The following is a 12166-nucleotide window of genomic DNA, read 5'->3' on the forward strand; positions in this document are numbered from 1 at the left end:
CCTCCAGGTTCCCCGCGATGCGGGTGGTCCTGGTGGAGTCCGCTCCAATCTGCACTGTCTTCACGGGAACATGGTCCGGATCGGACGGTTGGACCTTGGGAACCTTTGCAGGCGCCTTGGGTTGCGAGGTGGAAGGATCCTCCTCGGAACGTGCAGCCTCTACCGCCAGAGCATGCAGTCTCTCAATCGCAGCGACGGCAGCGGTGCGGTCGCCTTGCACGGTGAGGACTCCGGCAGGGGAAGTCATCTTCAAGACCAAATACCCATAATGAGCAATGGCCATGAAGCGGTAGAGCGCCGGCCGGCCAATGATGGTGTTGAACGGGAGGTTTACTTCCGCAACATCGAACAGAACGCTCTCTGTGTGGAAGTTCTCCTCAGTCCCGAATGTGACCGGCAATGTGATGCTCCCCAGAGGGAACACCGGGTGTGGGCCCACTCCAGAGAATGGGCGAGAGGGAGTCAGCTTGGACTCCGGGATCTGCAGCTGCTTGAACGCTGCATAGCTGATGACATTGAGGCCTGCCCCACCGTCAATCAGCACGTGATAGAGCCTTACGTTGGATATGACGGGAGCGGTGACTAGAGGTAGTACACCAGCTGCGGCCATATTCTCCGGGCAGTCGGATGGCCCGAAAGAGATGGTGGTGTTCATCCACCTCTGGTGCGGCGCCGCCTTCGGGACCCCCGGCTTCACCGAGAGGACCTCCCGGCGAAGGGTCTTCACGTCCCGTCGGGAGACAAGCTCCCAGCTTCCGCCGTACATTACGTACAGCTTCTTGCGGCGGTCGCCGTTGTCGGAATCGGAGTCGTCGTCGTGGTAGACGCCCTTCAGCTCTCGAGCGGGGGATTGGTACCCCAGCTCCTTCTCCCTGGCAGCGGCCCCGCTGTCGGAGGCCTTCTCCTTGCCGGCCCGCTGGCGAGGAGGAGGTGAGCCGTCTTTGGAGGACTGCTCACGCCGCCCACTGACCCGCTTCGCGAGCTTCTGGATCTCGCGGCAGTCAGCGGCGCTGTGGCGTGCGGTGGGATGCACTGGGCATGAACCTCCGCTCCCACCTTGCGGGCGAGGGCGTTTGCCATGTGCATTTTGGCCCCCAGCCGCTGCTGCCGCAGCCGGCGCCGCCGCTGGCGCCGCCGCTGCAACGACTGGTCCACCAGATTGCAGTTCCCCGCGATTCCGGTTCTTGTTCTTCTTCTTCTTGCCACCGCCCTGAGTGGTAGCACTGGAGCCGCCAGCCTTGGCGTCTCCGCTTTGGGGGGCTGAGTGCCATGCACGACCCTCAGCGGCCCTGGCACACTTGTCTGCCAGGGAGAAAAGCGTAGTGACGCTTTCCACCTCGTGCGTCGCCAGCTTCTCGAGCATCTTCTCGTCACGTACCCCCTGGCGGAAAGCAGTGATAATAGATGCATCTGAGATATGAGGAATGGTACCCCGTACCTTGGTGAAGCGCGAGATGAAGGCCCGGAGCGTTTCTCCGGGTTTTTGCCTCACGGCGTGCAGGTGTGCCTCCACACCATGCTGCTGGTACGCACTGGCGAAGTTCGCTGTGAACCTCGCACAGAGCTCTTCCCAGGACTGGATTGTCCCAGGTGTGAGGTTCATGAGCCAGGTCCGGGCTAGCCCAGACAAGGCTACATGAAAGTAGCTTGCCATGACGGCGCCGTTACCACCAACCGTTGTGATGGCAGTAACGTACACCTGCAGGAACTCCGACGGGTTAGTGGTACCGTCGTACTTTTCCGGCAGGTGGGGGCGGAACTTGGATGGCCATGCCACTGCTCGGAGGTGGTCCGCCAGTGCAGCGCAGCCCACCCCAGCAACTGGTGCGCCTGGCTGTATCCGGGCGTTCACCGGGGGCTTGGGTGCCACCACGTCCAAGTCGGCGTTGAGGTTACGGCCCTCAATGTTAAGACGGCGCTCTCGCGCCCTCTCAACGGAGACGCGGGCATCCTCTCCCGCGCGCCGGCGGTTGAGCTCCGCCCGCAGGTCTTCTGTTCGTGCACCCCTCACAGTAGGGGAGCGCACGGACGCCGACGCACCGCCCTGACGCTGGTGGTAAGGTACCACCGCATTGCCGGGCGGAGGTCGTTGCCCAGTCCTTGCAGAACTGGGGGAGGCCTGAGCCAGGTGGAGGAGACGGTCAACGTCGTCCCGCCACTGCTTCAGGGCGTCTGGCGAGGCTGCCTCAGCCGGGGGGTTGCGAAGCAACTCCCTAGCCGCTGCCAGCGCTCCGCCGCTCGCAGCTTGTGAGGGGGCCCTTGATGGGCGCCCTGACTCTTGCCGGATAGCAGCGCGCGCTGCCGCCGACGGTGGCTGCTCCGCAGGCACAGTTGCCCCTGGAGCAGGGACACGAGGGGCGTGTGGCGTGGAGGACGCCACACCCTCCGTCATCTCTACGTCGTCCACACGAACCATGGGGACGAAGAGGAGATGAACTGCAACCAGCTAAGACCCCTACCTGGCGCGCCAAATGTCGTGGTGCTGCAACCACGGCTGGGTGGCGGAAGGCACCCGCCCTAGCCCTGAGGGTGTGTACTCGGGGATTAGCTAGTCCCAGTTAGATTTCACTCAAGAACACGATGAACACAGCAAGATTTAGAGTGGTTCGGGCCGCCGGAGCGTAATACCCTACGTCCACTGTGTGTTGTATTGCCTTTCCACGAGAGCGAGCGAGCTCACCAGGGCTGGTGTCTGTGTGTGTGGAGAGCTTGAAGTCTGTCGTGCGCAGCGAGCGCCTCCCTTTTATATCTCAAGGGAGGCGCTTACATGGCTGTTGGGTCCCCGACAAGTGGGCCCAATGGTGTAGTATAAACTAACGTACTGTTCATACATCATGGCATCGCAGGCAGCGGGGATCTCTCTTTTGTAGTCCCTTGCCTGCTCCTGGTGTCCCTTGTTCATCATGTCTAGGCGCCGTCTTGTCGGGACAATGCCAGACGTAGCTAGTGGCATCACCTGCCACGTAGCTGAACGGCTGTGTAGGGAGCGGCGTAGGCGGCATGATGGAAAAGTGTCGTGCCGTCGTATCCATTTAATGCCGCAGACGGGCTCTGCGCGGGCGCGGCACAGGCGGCCGCACTGTGCACCTTGGTAATACGCGGTGCACAGTGAGTCCTGACAAAGGCTGTCCCGAGTGCCGAGGCGACAGAGCACGCCTCAACCATACGCATTAAATGCGGTGGGTGGGCGAGTCTCCTTGCGGAGGACTCGCGCACGAGCCCGCGCCCATGCCACCGGGGCACGTGGCGGCTCTGGACCGCCACACGGAAAAAGGGGGGGTCCGGATGGCGCAGGAGGTCCCGGACCCCTATGGGGGGTCCGCGATCTCGGCTGCCAGCTCGGAGCTTCCCTTCCTTAGAGACACGTGGCGTCTCCGGACCCAACCCCAGGCGGGGAGCGGGTCCGGGGCCGTTGGCCTAGTGAGGAAAGAGCCTGACCGGTGGGACCTGGCTACTCCGTCCTTACGCGTAGTTACGGATAACTACGCGGGTCCTGCCTTACTGCGGTAAGAGTGGGTATCCCTGCTACAGGGTACCGACATTTACGCTTTCAACTAACCATGTGACATGCATATGAACGCGCATACTCCAACAGTCCAATCTTTGCAGACAATATTGGAAAATTAAACCCCGACAATAACCGGCCATCACATAGAAGCATGAGCAAGGGGAAATGTTTTATTTTATTTTATTTTATTTTCTTTTCTTTCTCTTTCAGCTCCCCATTTTTTACTCGCGGCGTTTTGCAGTCCCCAATGTTTTTTTTTCTTTTGATTGGTTGTTTAATTAAGTACTAGTACCGACGTCGTCCACCACCAATCCACACTGGAGTACTAGAATATACTGTGCTCCCTAATCAGCATTTCCTCTATCGTTTCCAAAAAAATTCTTTTACTCTGGTCTCGTGCATCATTAGATACTCTGTCAGAGCACATTAACACTTGCAGGTGAAACCGGACACAGAGAGGAACCGTTGGTGATGGCCGGCCGGTCGTCACCGCGGCGGCCGGCGGCCGGGGCGGTTTTACAGGCCTTGCTTTGTTTTTTTTCTCTAGGCCCCGTTTAGTTTGCCAAAAAGAGCGAAAAAGTTATTGTAGCACATTTCGTTGTTACTTGATAAATAATGTCTAATTATGAATTAATTAGACTTAAAAGATTCATCTCGTGCTAATTAGTTAGACTGTGTAATTAATTATTTTTTCAATTATATTTAATGCTCTATGTATATGTCCGAAAATTTGATTTGACGGATACTGTAGAAAAAAGTTTGGGAAGAGAACGGGGCTGGCCTTTGCTTTGTTTGCAGGCCGAATCCATTGCATACAACACAAGCGGCCAAAGGTCAAAGCCGACTGGTTCAGTCTTCAGTGTAGCAGAAGCACTGTGCTGGTGCGCGTCGATCAGAGAGGCCAGAGGCCAGAGCGCTCTGCCGCGGGAAACATGCGTGCATGCATCGCGCGCGTGAGGCTGGGGTCTGGGCGGCGCGGCCTCTCGGGCCCCGCCCCCGGCCCCGGCCGTCTCCATCTCCATCTCCGGCTCCGGCTCCTCCGTGCATGTGCGCCTGCATGCGACCTCATGATTCTGTTCTTTTAGCGCCCGATCCGTTCAAGGCAGGCGCACCACCACCACCCCAGATCGAGCGAGCCGGTGCACGTGCCGCCATGCGCGCCCTGTCTGTCCCCACACCTCCACGCTTCTGTTCGAACTCGCATTGCGTCCATACTGAGTCCCGATCCTCTTGCTAGACATCGCGATGTGAGGACGTCCAGAACTCTTCTTGTTTTTTTTTTCAGTAGAATTGTTTCGCAAAAGGATCCTGCATCCATACGCTTTTCTTTTTTTTTGCAGTAGAGTTGTATTATTCAAAGTTTTAGTATTCACGGAACGAAACATCAGGATCCTTGGTTTCACGGGGATTACCTACCATTGATTGCGTTATTCAAAGTATTCACGGGAGCATTAGGATCCTTGGTTTCACGAGAACACATATCCGATCCAATTGTCAACTTTCTGGTTAACTATACGTAGTAGTATCTCGTAACGATACTCTATTGCGACGGGAATGATTGCTTAACGTTATAGAAACATTATTAAAGGAGAGAAGAGAGACGACTCCCTCTCTCTGTCTCTCTATCTCTCCCTTCTCATTACCAGGAGTTCAGGACGCATGTGCCTCACGCCACCGTGTCCGGCCCAACCCGGAGCGCCGTCGGATCGCCGGAGCTCCGGCGATCCCACGGCTCAGCGGCCGGTTTGGCCGGGCCGAATAAATTTCTGTTTCTTGGGTCGACATCAGCGTGCGCCCCCACCAATCTTGTCTTCCGGATCTTGCCTCCCACCTTTCTCTTCCTCTCGCCTCACTCTTTCTCTCTTCCCCCTTGCCTTTCTCTCTCCTCTTCTCGCCATGGACCTTGGATGGGTATATATATGGGCGCAAAGGCCCCGGCCGAGTAGCTGTTGTTTACCACAGCACAGTACTTAGCTTGCTCGATCCCACCAGCATACAGAAAAGACACCGATTGATTCCAGCATAGTCCTTTATCTGTACGATACAAGTTAACATCCACCGAGCACCATCCAGTAGCAGCGGATTGCATTTCAGCATGGGTTCTTGGGTGCGCACCATCACGACGCCCTTCAGGAAGATGCTCAACCCGCAGCGGGACGGCAAGAAGACGCCGCGCCACCACCATCACCACCACCACCACCACCACCACCACCATAAATCTCCTTCGGGTAAAAATACTTCTTTAATTTTGGTTTTCATGCATGATTTCATCCATCCATCGATCTAGCGATGAACAATGGAAGCTCATGGTGCTTATGATGATGGCGACCCTGCTTGCAGCCATGGAGCACAGCGGCGAGATGGAGAGGTCGCAGCTCTACGGCGAGGTGATGGCGTGCACGTACGAGGACGTGCAGGTCATGTGGTCCATGCTCGACAAGGCCAGGATCTGCAGCGCCGCCGCCTCGTGACCACGCGCACCTTCGTCCACCCACCCACCCGATCCGTCCGTCCATGGCGATGATGGCCAGACGAGAACGAGATCGACGTCGACCCACCAGTATATACAACGACGACACAGCCATAGCCATTCATTATTGCAAAGCAAGCTCTTGGCGACGACTGCGGGCGAGAACTGCAGCGAGCTCTTTACCTGCAGATCAACTGCTGCCGAGGCGGCATGCAAGTTCTGAAACTTTTTTTTTTTTCGAGTTGAGTTCGTGTGGCGTAGCAGTGTAGCACGAATGGTGGTGGTGGAGTCTGAATCCCCATTGCTGGCACACAAGGATCATGGTGATGAAGGTGTGCTGGCTGTCTTGGAGAGATTTAGTGACTGACGCCACACCATTAGCTTAGGGGTTGCTGCTTTAATTTTGAGGCCATGCATGATGCTTTGTTTCCTCTTTTCTGTTTTCGGTGTCAGAGATGCATGTATTCATCATCCGATGCATGAGTTTATATAGTAGTAGTACTTTTAGAGATCTGAACCGCTTGCAGTCCCTGCAGTCCTGCACTAAATTTGCTTCTGTTTTGACTCTCGACTACTTTACTTCTATATTCTTACAGTCCTCAAATCTTTGACTCTTTGTACCTCCCTATCTAGTCGTATAGTTTGATGCTTCCAAATAAGGAACATAAAAAAACGCTCTTTTATCATAAGAACACCACCACCTATGTGGTATGTCAAAGCCTTACTTACTGAAGAAATTTTTATGGGACAAACAGACCTCATGTCTACACAGTGATTCTAAAGAGCAAGCAGCCTGAAAACAACGGAGCAGCATTATGAGTGTTTTGCAGTCCAGCTGAAACAATGGAGATACAGTTTCTGTATTCACTAGCCTACTGCACATTTGAAGTGAATACAAAAATAGAGGGTGGAGATGAACATCAGCACTGCTAATATTGTTGTTGACTTCAGAATTTCAGATCGATCAATCGGAAACTGAAAGTTCAGATAAACTACTCAGCACTAAACATTTATCTTCTCCCTCACAAATAGTTGGTATTATCTTGTTTTCAAATTTTACAATTCAAAAATTTCTGTAATAAACTTAGAAAGCATATGTACTTTCGCAGAACATATACAACTCCAAATCAAGGGTACCGTGGGCCAAACTTGGGCCGCGATTCGGCAATTATGTTGAGCCTGGGCCACAAATTTAACTTACTTTCTGTAGCCTACAGGAAAGCCCACTTCTTAGCGTGGCCTAATAAACAAAAATGAGGCCGTGCGGCCGGATCCCCGATCCGTTTCCAGGAAGACTAGGCGCGAGGAAGTTGACGGGTCATGTTACTTACGGGCCTGAACCCTAAAGGCCTCATCGTTGACGGGTCGTCAGCTAAAATGTTACATAATCTGTCAACCTATCCGTTAAGAGTTTACGGACCTGAAAGTCTCATCGTTGATAGGATTGTAAGCAGTGTTAGCCTAAACACTAAAGGCTAAACAATCAGTCCACTCGGATTAAATGGATATTTAATCTAATTGAATGGTTATTAAATGAGGTAAGCGCCTAATAAAATGGACATGGCTAACTACTGATCCCTCCGTCCCAAATTATATTATTAGTCGGTTTGACTTTTCTAGATATATAGATTTTAATTACTATGCACTTAGATATAATATATATATCTCAATACCATAACAAAAACTATGCACCTAGAAAAACTAAAATAACTAATAATTTGAGAAGCAAAGGAGTATATATATAGTATTTGCACGGCGTGTAAACAGGATAAACAACTATGGCGACTAACAATGGTTGTAACATGACCTGTCAACTACTAATATCTACAAAGCATGCACACTGATCAGTTTTGGTGGGGGAAGTGACGGAATGGGGGTCTTATCAGCTACGTTGGTGGAAGAAGGACGATGGAATGGGTCACTCAAAGTAGTCCAAAATGTTGAGAGGTGTATGGGTGTGAGATATCAGATATACAAACCATTATGGCACAGGAAAGATGTTCATGCCACGTGTGGAGGTGTCATAAAGAAGTTTAATTTTTGAAGAATGCTCTCTGCAAAGAGAAAAGTGTTCCATGCACACATAGACCACATGTAGCCATGCACATGCAGTCATGAGATTAGCATGTCCCATTTTCTTCAAAGGGTGTAATAATTGGGTACCTTTGTTTGTTAGCTTGGTGCAATTTGTTTTAGCCTATATATATTTTTACTAGTTGAAACATTTTGCACAACATGTTAGTTTCAATGTGAGCTAAATATATATTCTTCGTTGTTGATTTATAATGGCTTATGCCATGACAAGATGCATATAGGTAATAATCAATGCAAAATAAAAACAAACTTCACAAATAACTTGACACCACTTTATTTATTCAGTAATCATAACGAGTTCACCTCAGCCTTAAGTGTAATGACCATAACATCCTGGTCACTGGCGGACCCAGCGCCTGGCCACCCGGGGCACTGGCCCGGGCTCACCTGGGAGGGATTAGGGAGTTTGCCTTGGTTTCGATGGATTGTAGTGTTTGGCAGGTTGCCCCTGCTGTGGTTGACGCCTTGTTAGGCCCTGGGATGATTGGAGAGGCTGGGAGTGGGAGGAGGACCGAGAATAAAACACGCAAAACTTAGGATAAATAGGTGGATATGTACACAATAAGCACAAATTAATTTAAGTATAGATGGGCACAGCTATTTGCGGCCCGGGCTCTAAAAATTTTCTGGGTCCGCCGCTGATCCTGGTCATGTGAAAAGAGCACAAATTAAATCTTCAATCTATTCTAGAGAAGAATTTATAAAGCATAGCTTTCATAAAATCGATCAAATTCAGAATAAAGTAATACTCTATTGGTTCTAACTATATTGATAACAAACTCCACACGACTTGACTCAAAACAAATGAAACAAAAGCGTAACATAGACTGTACATGCGCTTGAACATTAGGCTCTTGCATATACAGCACTTATTTCTGGCTGGCTGAGATAGAATCCCTTCACAAGGACGATAGAGAGAATGGAATGCCATGCGTGCGTGTCTCAACTGTAAGCAAACATACAACACCTTATTTCTTATGCCTGTCTGCTACTGTACTATGAGACCAGAGATCCAAGCACTTTCTTCCATTAATCGAAATGCTGACACTACCACACGATGCATATTGGCAACAATCAAAATGAAGTAATAAACTTCATCGTTAATAACTTGACAACACTTGACTCCATTAATCCCAAATGGAGGAGTACACTACCTAATAAGACTCAAGTGTAATGGACATAAATTTTTTGGTGTACCAATATTTGAATAAATAAATAAATGTAATTGCTAATGTGAAAAAAAATCACACCTTAAATCCTCAATCAGATCAACTCTAGAGAAGAATGTATAAAGCACAACTTTCATGAAATTTATCAAATTCAGAGTACATAGATCGAGCCATGTTAAGTTGTAAGCTAGGACTCTTAACTCCCATTGATGACTATCACTACCGGAATTGGCTAATTCGCCGTGTGCACCAAGCACACGCCAAAGGCCTAGTAGGCACACGGCGAAGTCTTCGCCGTCGGTGGCTGACGGCGAACCCCTGACGGCAGCGCTAGGCATGGCAAAGGCCTAGTTTGCCGTGTGCCATCACATTCGCCGTGTGTACCCAAGGGTACATGGCAAAAAAAGGCATTGACGTCGTGACGACGGCCTAACGGCGTGACAGAAGACTTTGCCGTGTGCCAGGAAGTAGGCACACGGCGAAATTTCCCACTTCGCCGTGCGCCACCTAGATAGGCCCACGGTGAACTTAGTCACGCGGGGCCCAGCAGCAGAGCTCTTCGCCGTGTGCCCTGAGCTTTGGCACACGGCAAAGTGTTTAGGTTCGCCGTGTGCCTTTTTCCTGGCACACGGCGAACAATGGTCAGTTCGCCGTGTGCCCGGTTTTGGCACACGGCGAACTTGCTGTTTAGGGCTGGCCAAATGGTGACTTTGCTGTGTGCCTAGTCCCTGGCACACGGCAAAGTGACCAAACAAATCCTTTTTTTTTGTTTTTAACGTATAAAGGACCCCATATCACAACATATATATCATAGGCATTACATATCACATATATATCACAACAAATGTCACAGACATTATATATCACAATATATATATCACAACTAGCCACAAATAACTTCAAACACATCCGAAGTCCAATGTAAAGTCCTGCAAGTTCACAACATATCCAGAAGTTCACAAATACATATCCAGAAGTTCACAAGTCCATAAATATTGAAATAAACAAGTTTATGGCTGCGGTGGGTCGTCGAACGGTGGTGGGCCACCGAATTGAGGTGGGAACAACTGCTGTGGGAGCGTCGGTGAGATGCCCGGGGACAAGTATGGTGTATTCGATGCCGCCGATAGATTCTGCAAAAAATATAAGACAGTAAATTGCAGGTGAGACAAAAACCAAGTTCTCAAGTTATAATCTAAGAAAGTCTAAATATGTAGGTCCCCTAAATCGTTAAGTGAGTAATGTAAGTCACAATCTCTAAGTCTAAAGTTCTCTAAGTATCTAATACTTCAAAAGAAACTAAAGGGTTTTCAAGATACTCACCGGAGGAGTAGTAGGAGCAAAAACCACAGGGAAGGCTGGGCTGGGATTACCCATTTGGACAGAAAGACTTCGAATATAGTTGTACATCTGGGCCATCTCGGCTGCCTGCTTCTGCTCGTTCTCTTGTCATAATCTCCTCTCTTCGGCCAACGCCGCCTCGTATGCCGCCTTTTGCGCTAGCATTTGGTTCTACAATAGTTCATGACAATGTTACAATGCAAATCAAATATATGTACAAAACGAACGAACTATGAATAAATAAGAAATAACCTGAATTTCCTGCACTTGGAGCTGCGACACGGACAGCCGTGGACGTATGGCCGGGCTATTGGCCGTGCTCCTCGCTCGAATCTGGGAGATGGTGGGAGTGTTGGCCGTGTCTACAAGGCCGTCGCCAATATAGTAGCGCCCATGTTTCTTGCCTCCTCCCGCCATCATAATGACTTCTCCATCAAGGGGCTAGGTCCTCGGATCCCAGTCTGGCCCATGGACCTGTCTTCCCATCTCTGTGTACGCCTGGATACGACTGTGGACGGACGGGTTGCTGTACTTCGAGGGCAGTTCGTCAGGGTTGTAGGTGACGTTGGATGTCGCCTTGCCCTTGCGGGCCAGAGCCCATCCCACGAACGGGGTGCACTCCTGGCCTTGATGTGAGGACGACTGCGAAAAAGGAAGAAGTTGATTACAAATTATGCTGAATTGAACGTTAGATTAGAGAAATGAGTATGTGTAGTGTGTACCCATCTAGCCTTGTACTCGTCATTGTTGAGGCTACCTTGATGGTGCGCTGGACCTGGCATCAGCAATTGCCGCTGACGGCCATCATCGTGCTTCTCCTGCCACTCCGGGTCGAACCACTTGTCCACTATGCGCTCCCAGCACACGGTATCATTACGACACCACCACGTTGGAACCTACACGTGATCAAATGCATGACAAGTAAGAAGAGAGGCATTTAATGATGTTTTTAATCTTATAATAAATTTAAACTTACCTGTAAGTATTGCTCTCGGGTCAGCTTCAACACTCTCGCCTCAGGCTTCCCGATCTTCTGCTTTAGAAAAAGTGCACAAAAGTTGATAATGCACTGGACTTGCGCCTCATAATGCATGTCCTTGACGAGTTTAACGCATCGATTGTCAGCCACAATCGCCGCTCGCTCCTCGTATCCCTCATCACACCTATAAAAATCATGCATATAAAGACGATGGATCATGTCATCATTGAAAAAATGTTGAATAAATGTGATGTATTCACCATTTTTTGGTGGGAAAAACTTACCCAGTGCTCGCCCTTTACCCGCTCCACCTTGTTCTCAAAGGCTCCGCCGCTCCGATCCAACTGATCGTTGTTGGCGGCGATGTAGTGGTCCCACGTCCAGGCCGGCTCGTATCGTCCTTGATAGTGGACCAGGCCTGGGAAGTGCTCCCTGCACAAAAGACCCAGGATGTCGTTGACCTTGCTTTTGTGAGCACCGCCACTGAGGACAGCCCAACTCCTGCAACCATTGATTAGAGAAAATATTAGTTTGTACTGTAATTTTCGAGTTAGGAAATGAAAAAGGTAGTAATAACTTGTCAAATTACTTACATATCCCCGCAC

The 12166-nt window shown here is 50.5% G+C and overlaps 2 protein-coding genes across 2 annotated transcripts; one reads left to right on the forward strand and one right to left on the reverse strand.

Annotated features, from left to right (window-relative positions):
• The first annotated feature begins 5220 nt into the window (after window positions 1-5220).
• Window positions 5221-6492, forward strand: LOC120664198 (hepatocyte nuclear factor 6-like). Its single transcript, XM_039943268.1, has 2 exons — window positions 5221-5736; window positions 5849-6492. Exons 1-2 carry the CDS (start codon window positions 5604-5606, stop codon window positions 5977-5979), a joined length of 264 nt encoding a protein of 87 aa, XP_039799202.1. The 5' UTR covers window positions 5221-5603; the 3' UTR covers window positions 5980-6492.
• A 4442-nt stretch (window positions 6493-10934) lies between these two features.
• Window positions 10935-11675, reverse strand: LOC120667517. Its single transcript, XM_039947578.1, has 3 exons — window positions 11559-11675; window positions 11305-11478; window positions 10935-11224 (listed from the first exon to the last, which is right to left on the reverse strand). Exons 1-3 carry the CDS (start codon window positions 11673-11675, stop codon window positions 11024-11026), a joined length of 492 nt encoding a protein of 163 aa, XP_039803512.1. The 3' UTR covers window positions 10935-11023.
• Window positions 11676-12166: the final 491 nt, after the last annotated feature.

The sequence above is a fragment of the Panicum virgatum genome, chromosome 3N (assembly GCF_016808335.1).
Source record: "Panicum virgatum strain AP13 chromosome 3N, P.virgatum_v5, whole genome shotgun sequence".
Lineage (NCBI taxonomy): Eukaryota > Viridiplantae > Streptophyta > Magnoliopsida > Poales > Poaceae > Panicum > Panicum virgatum.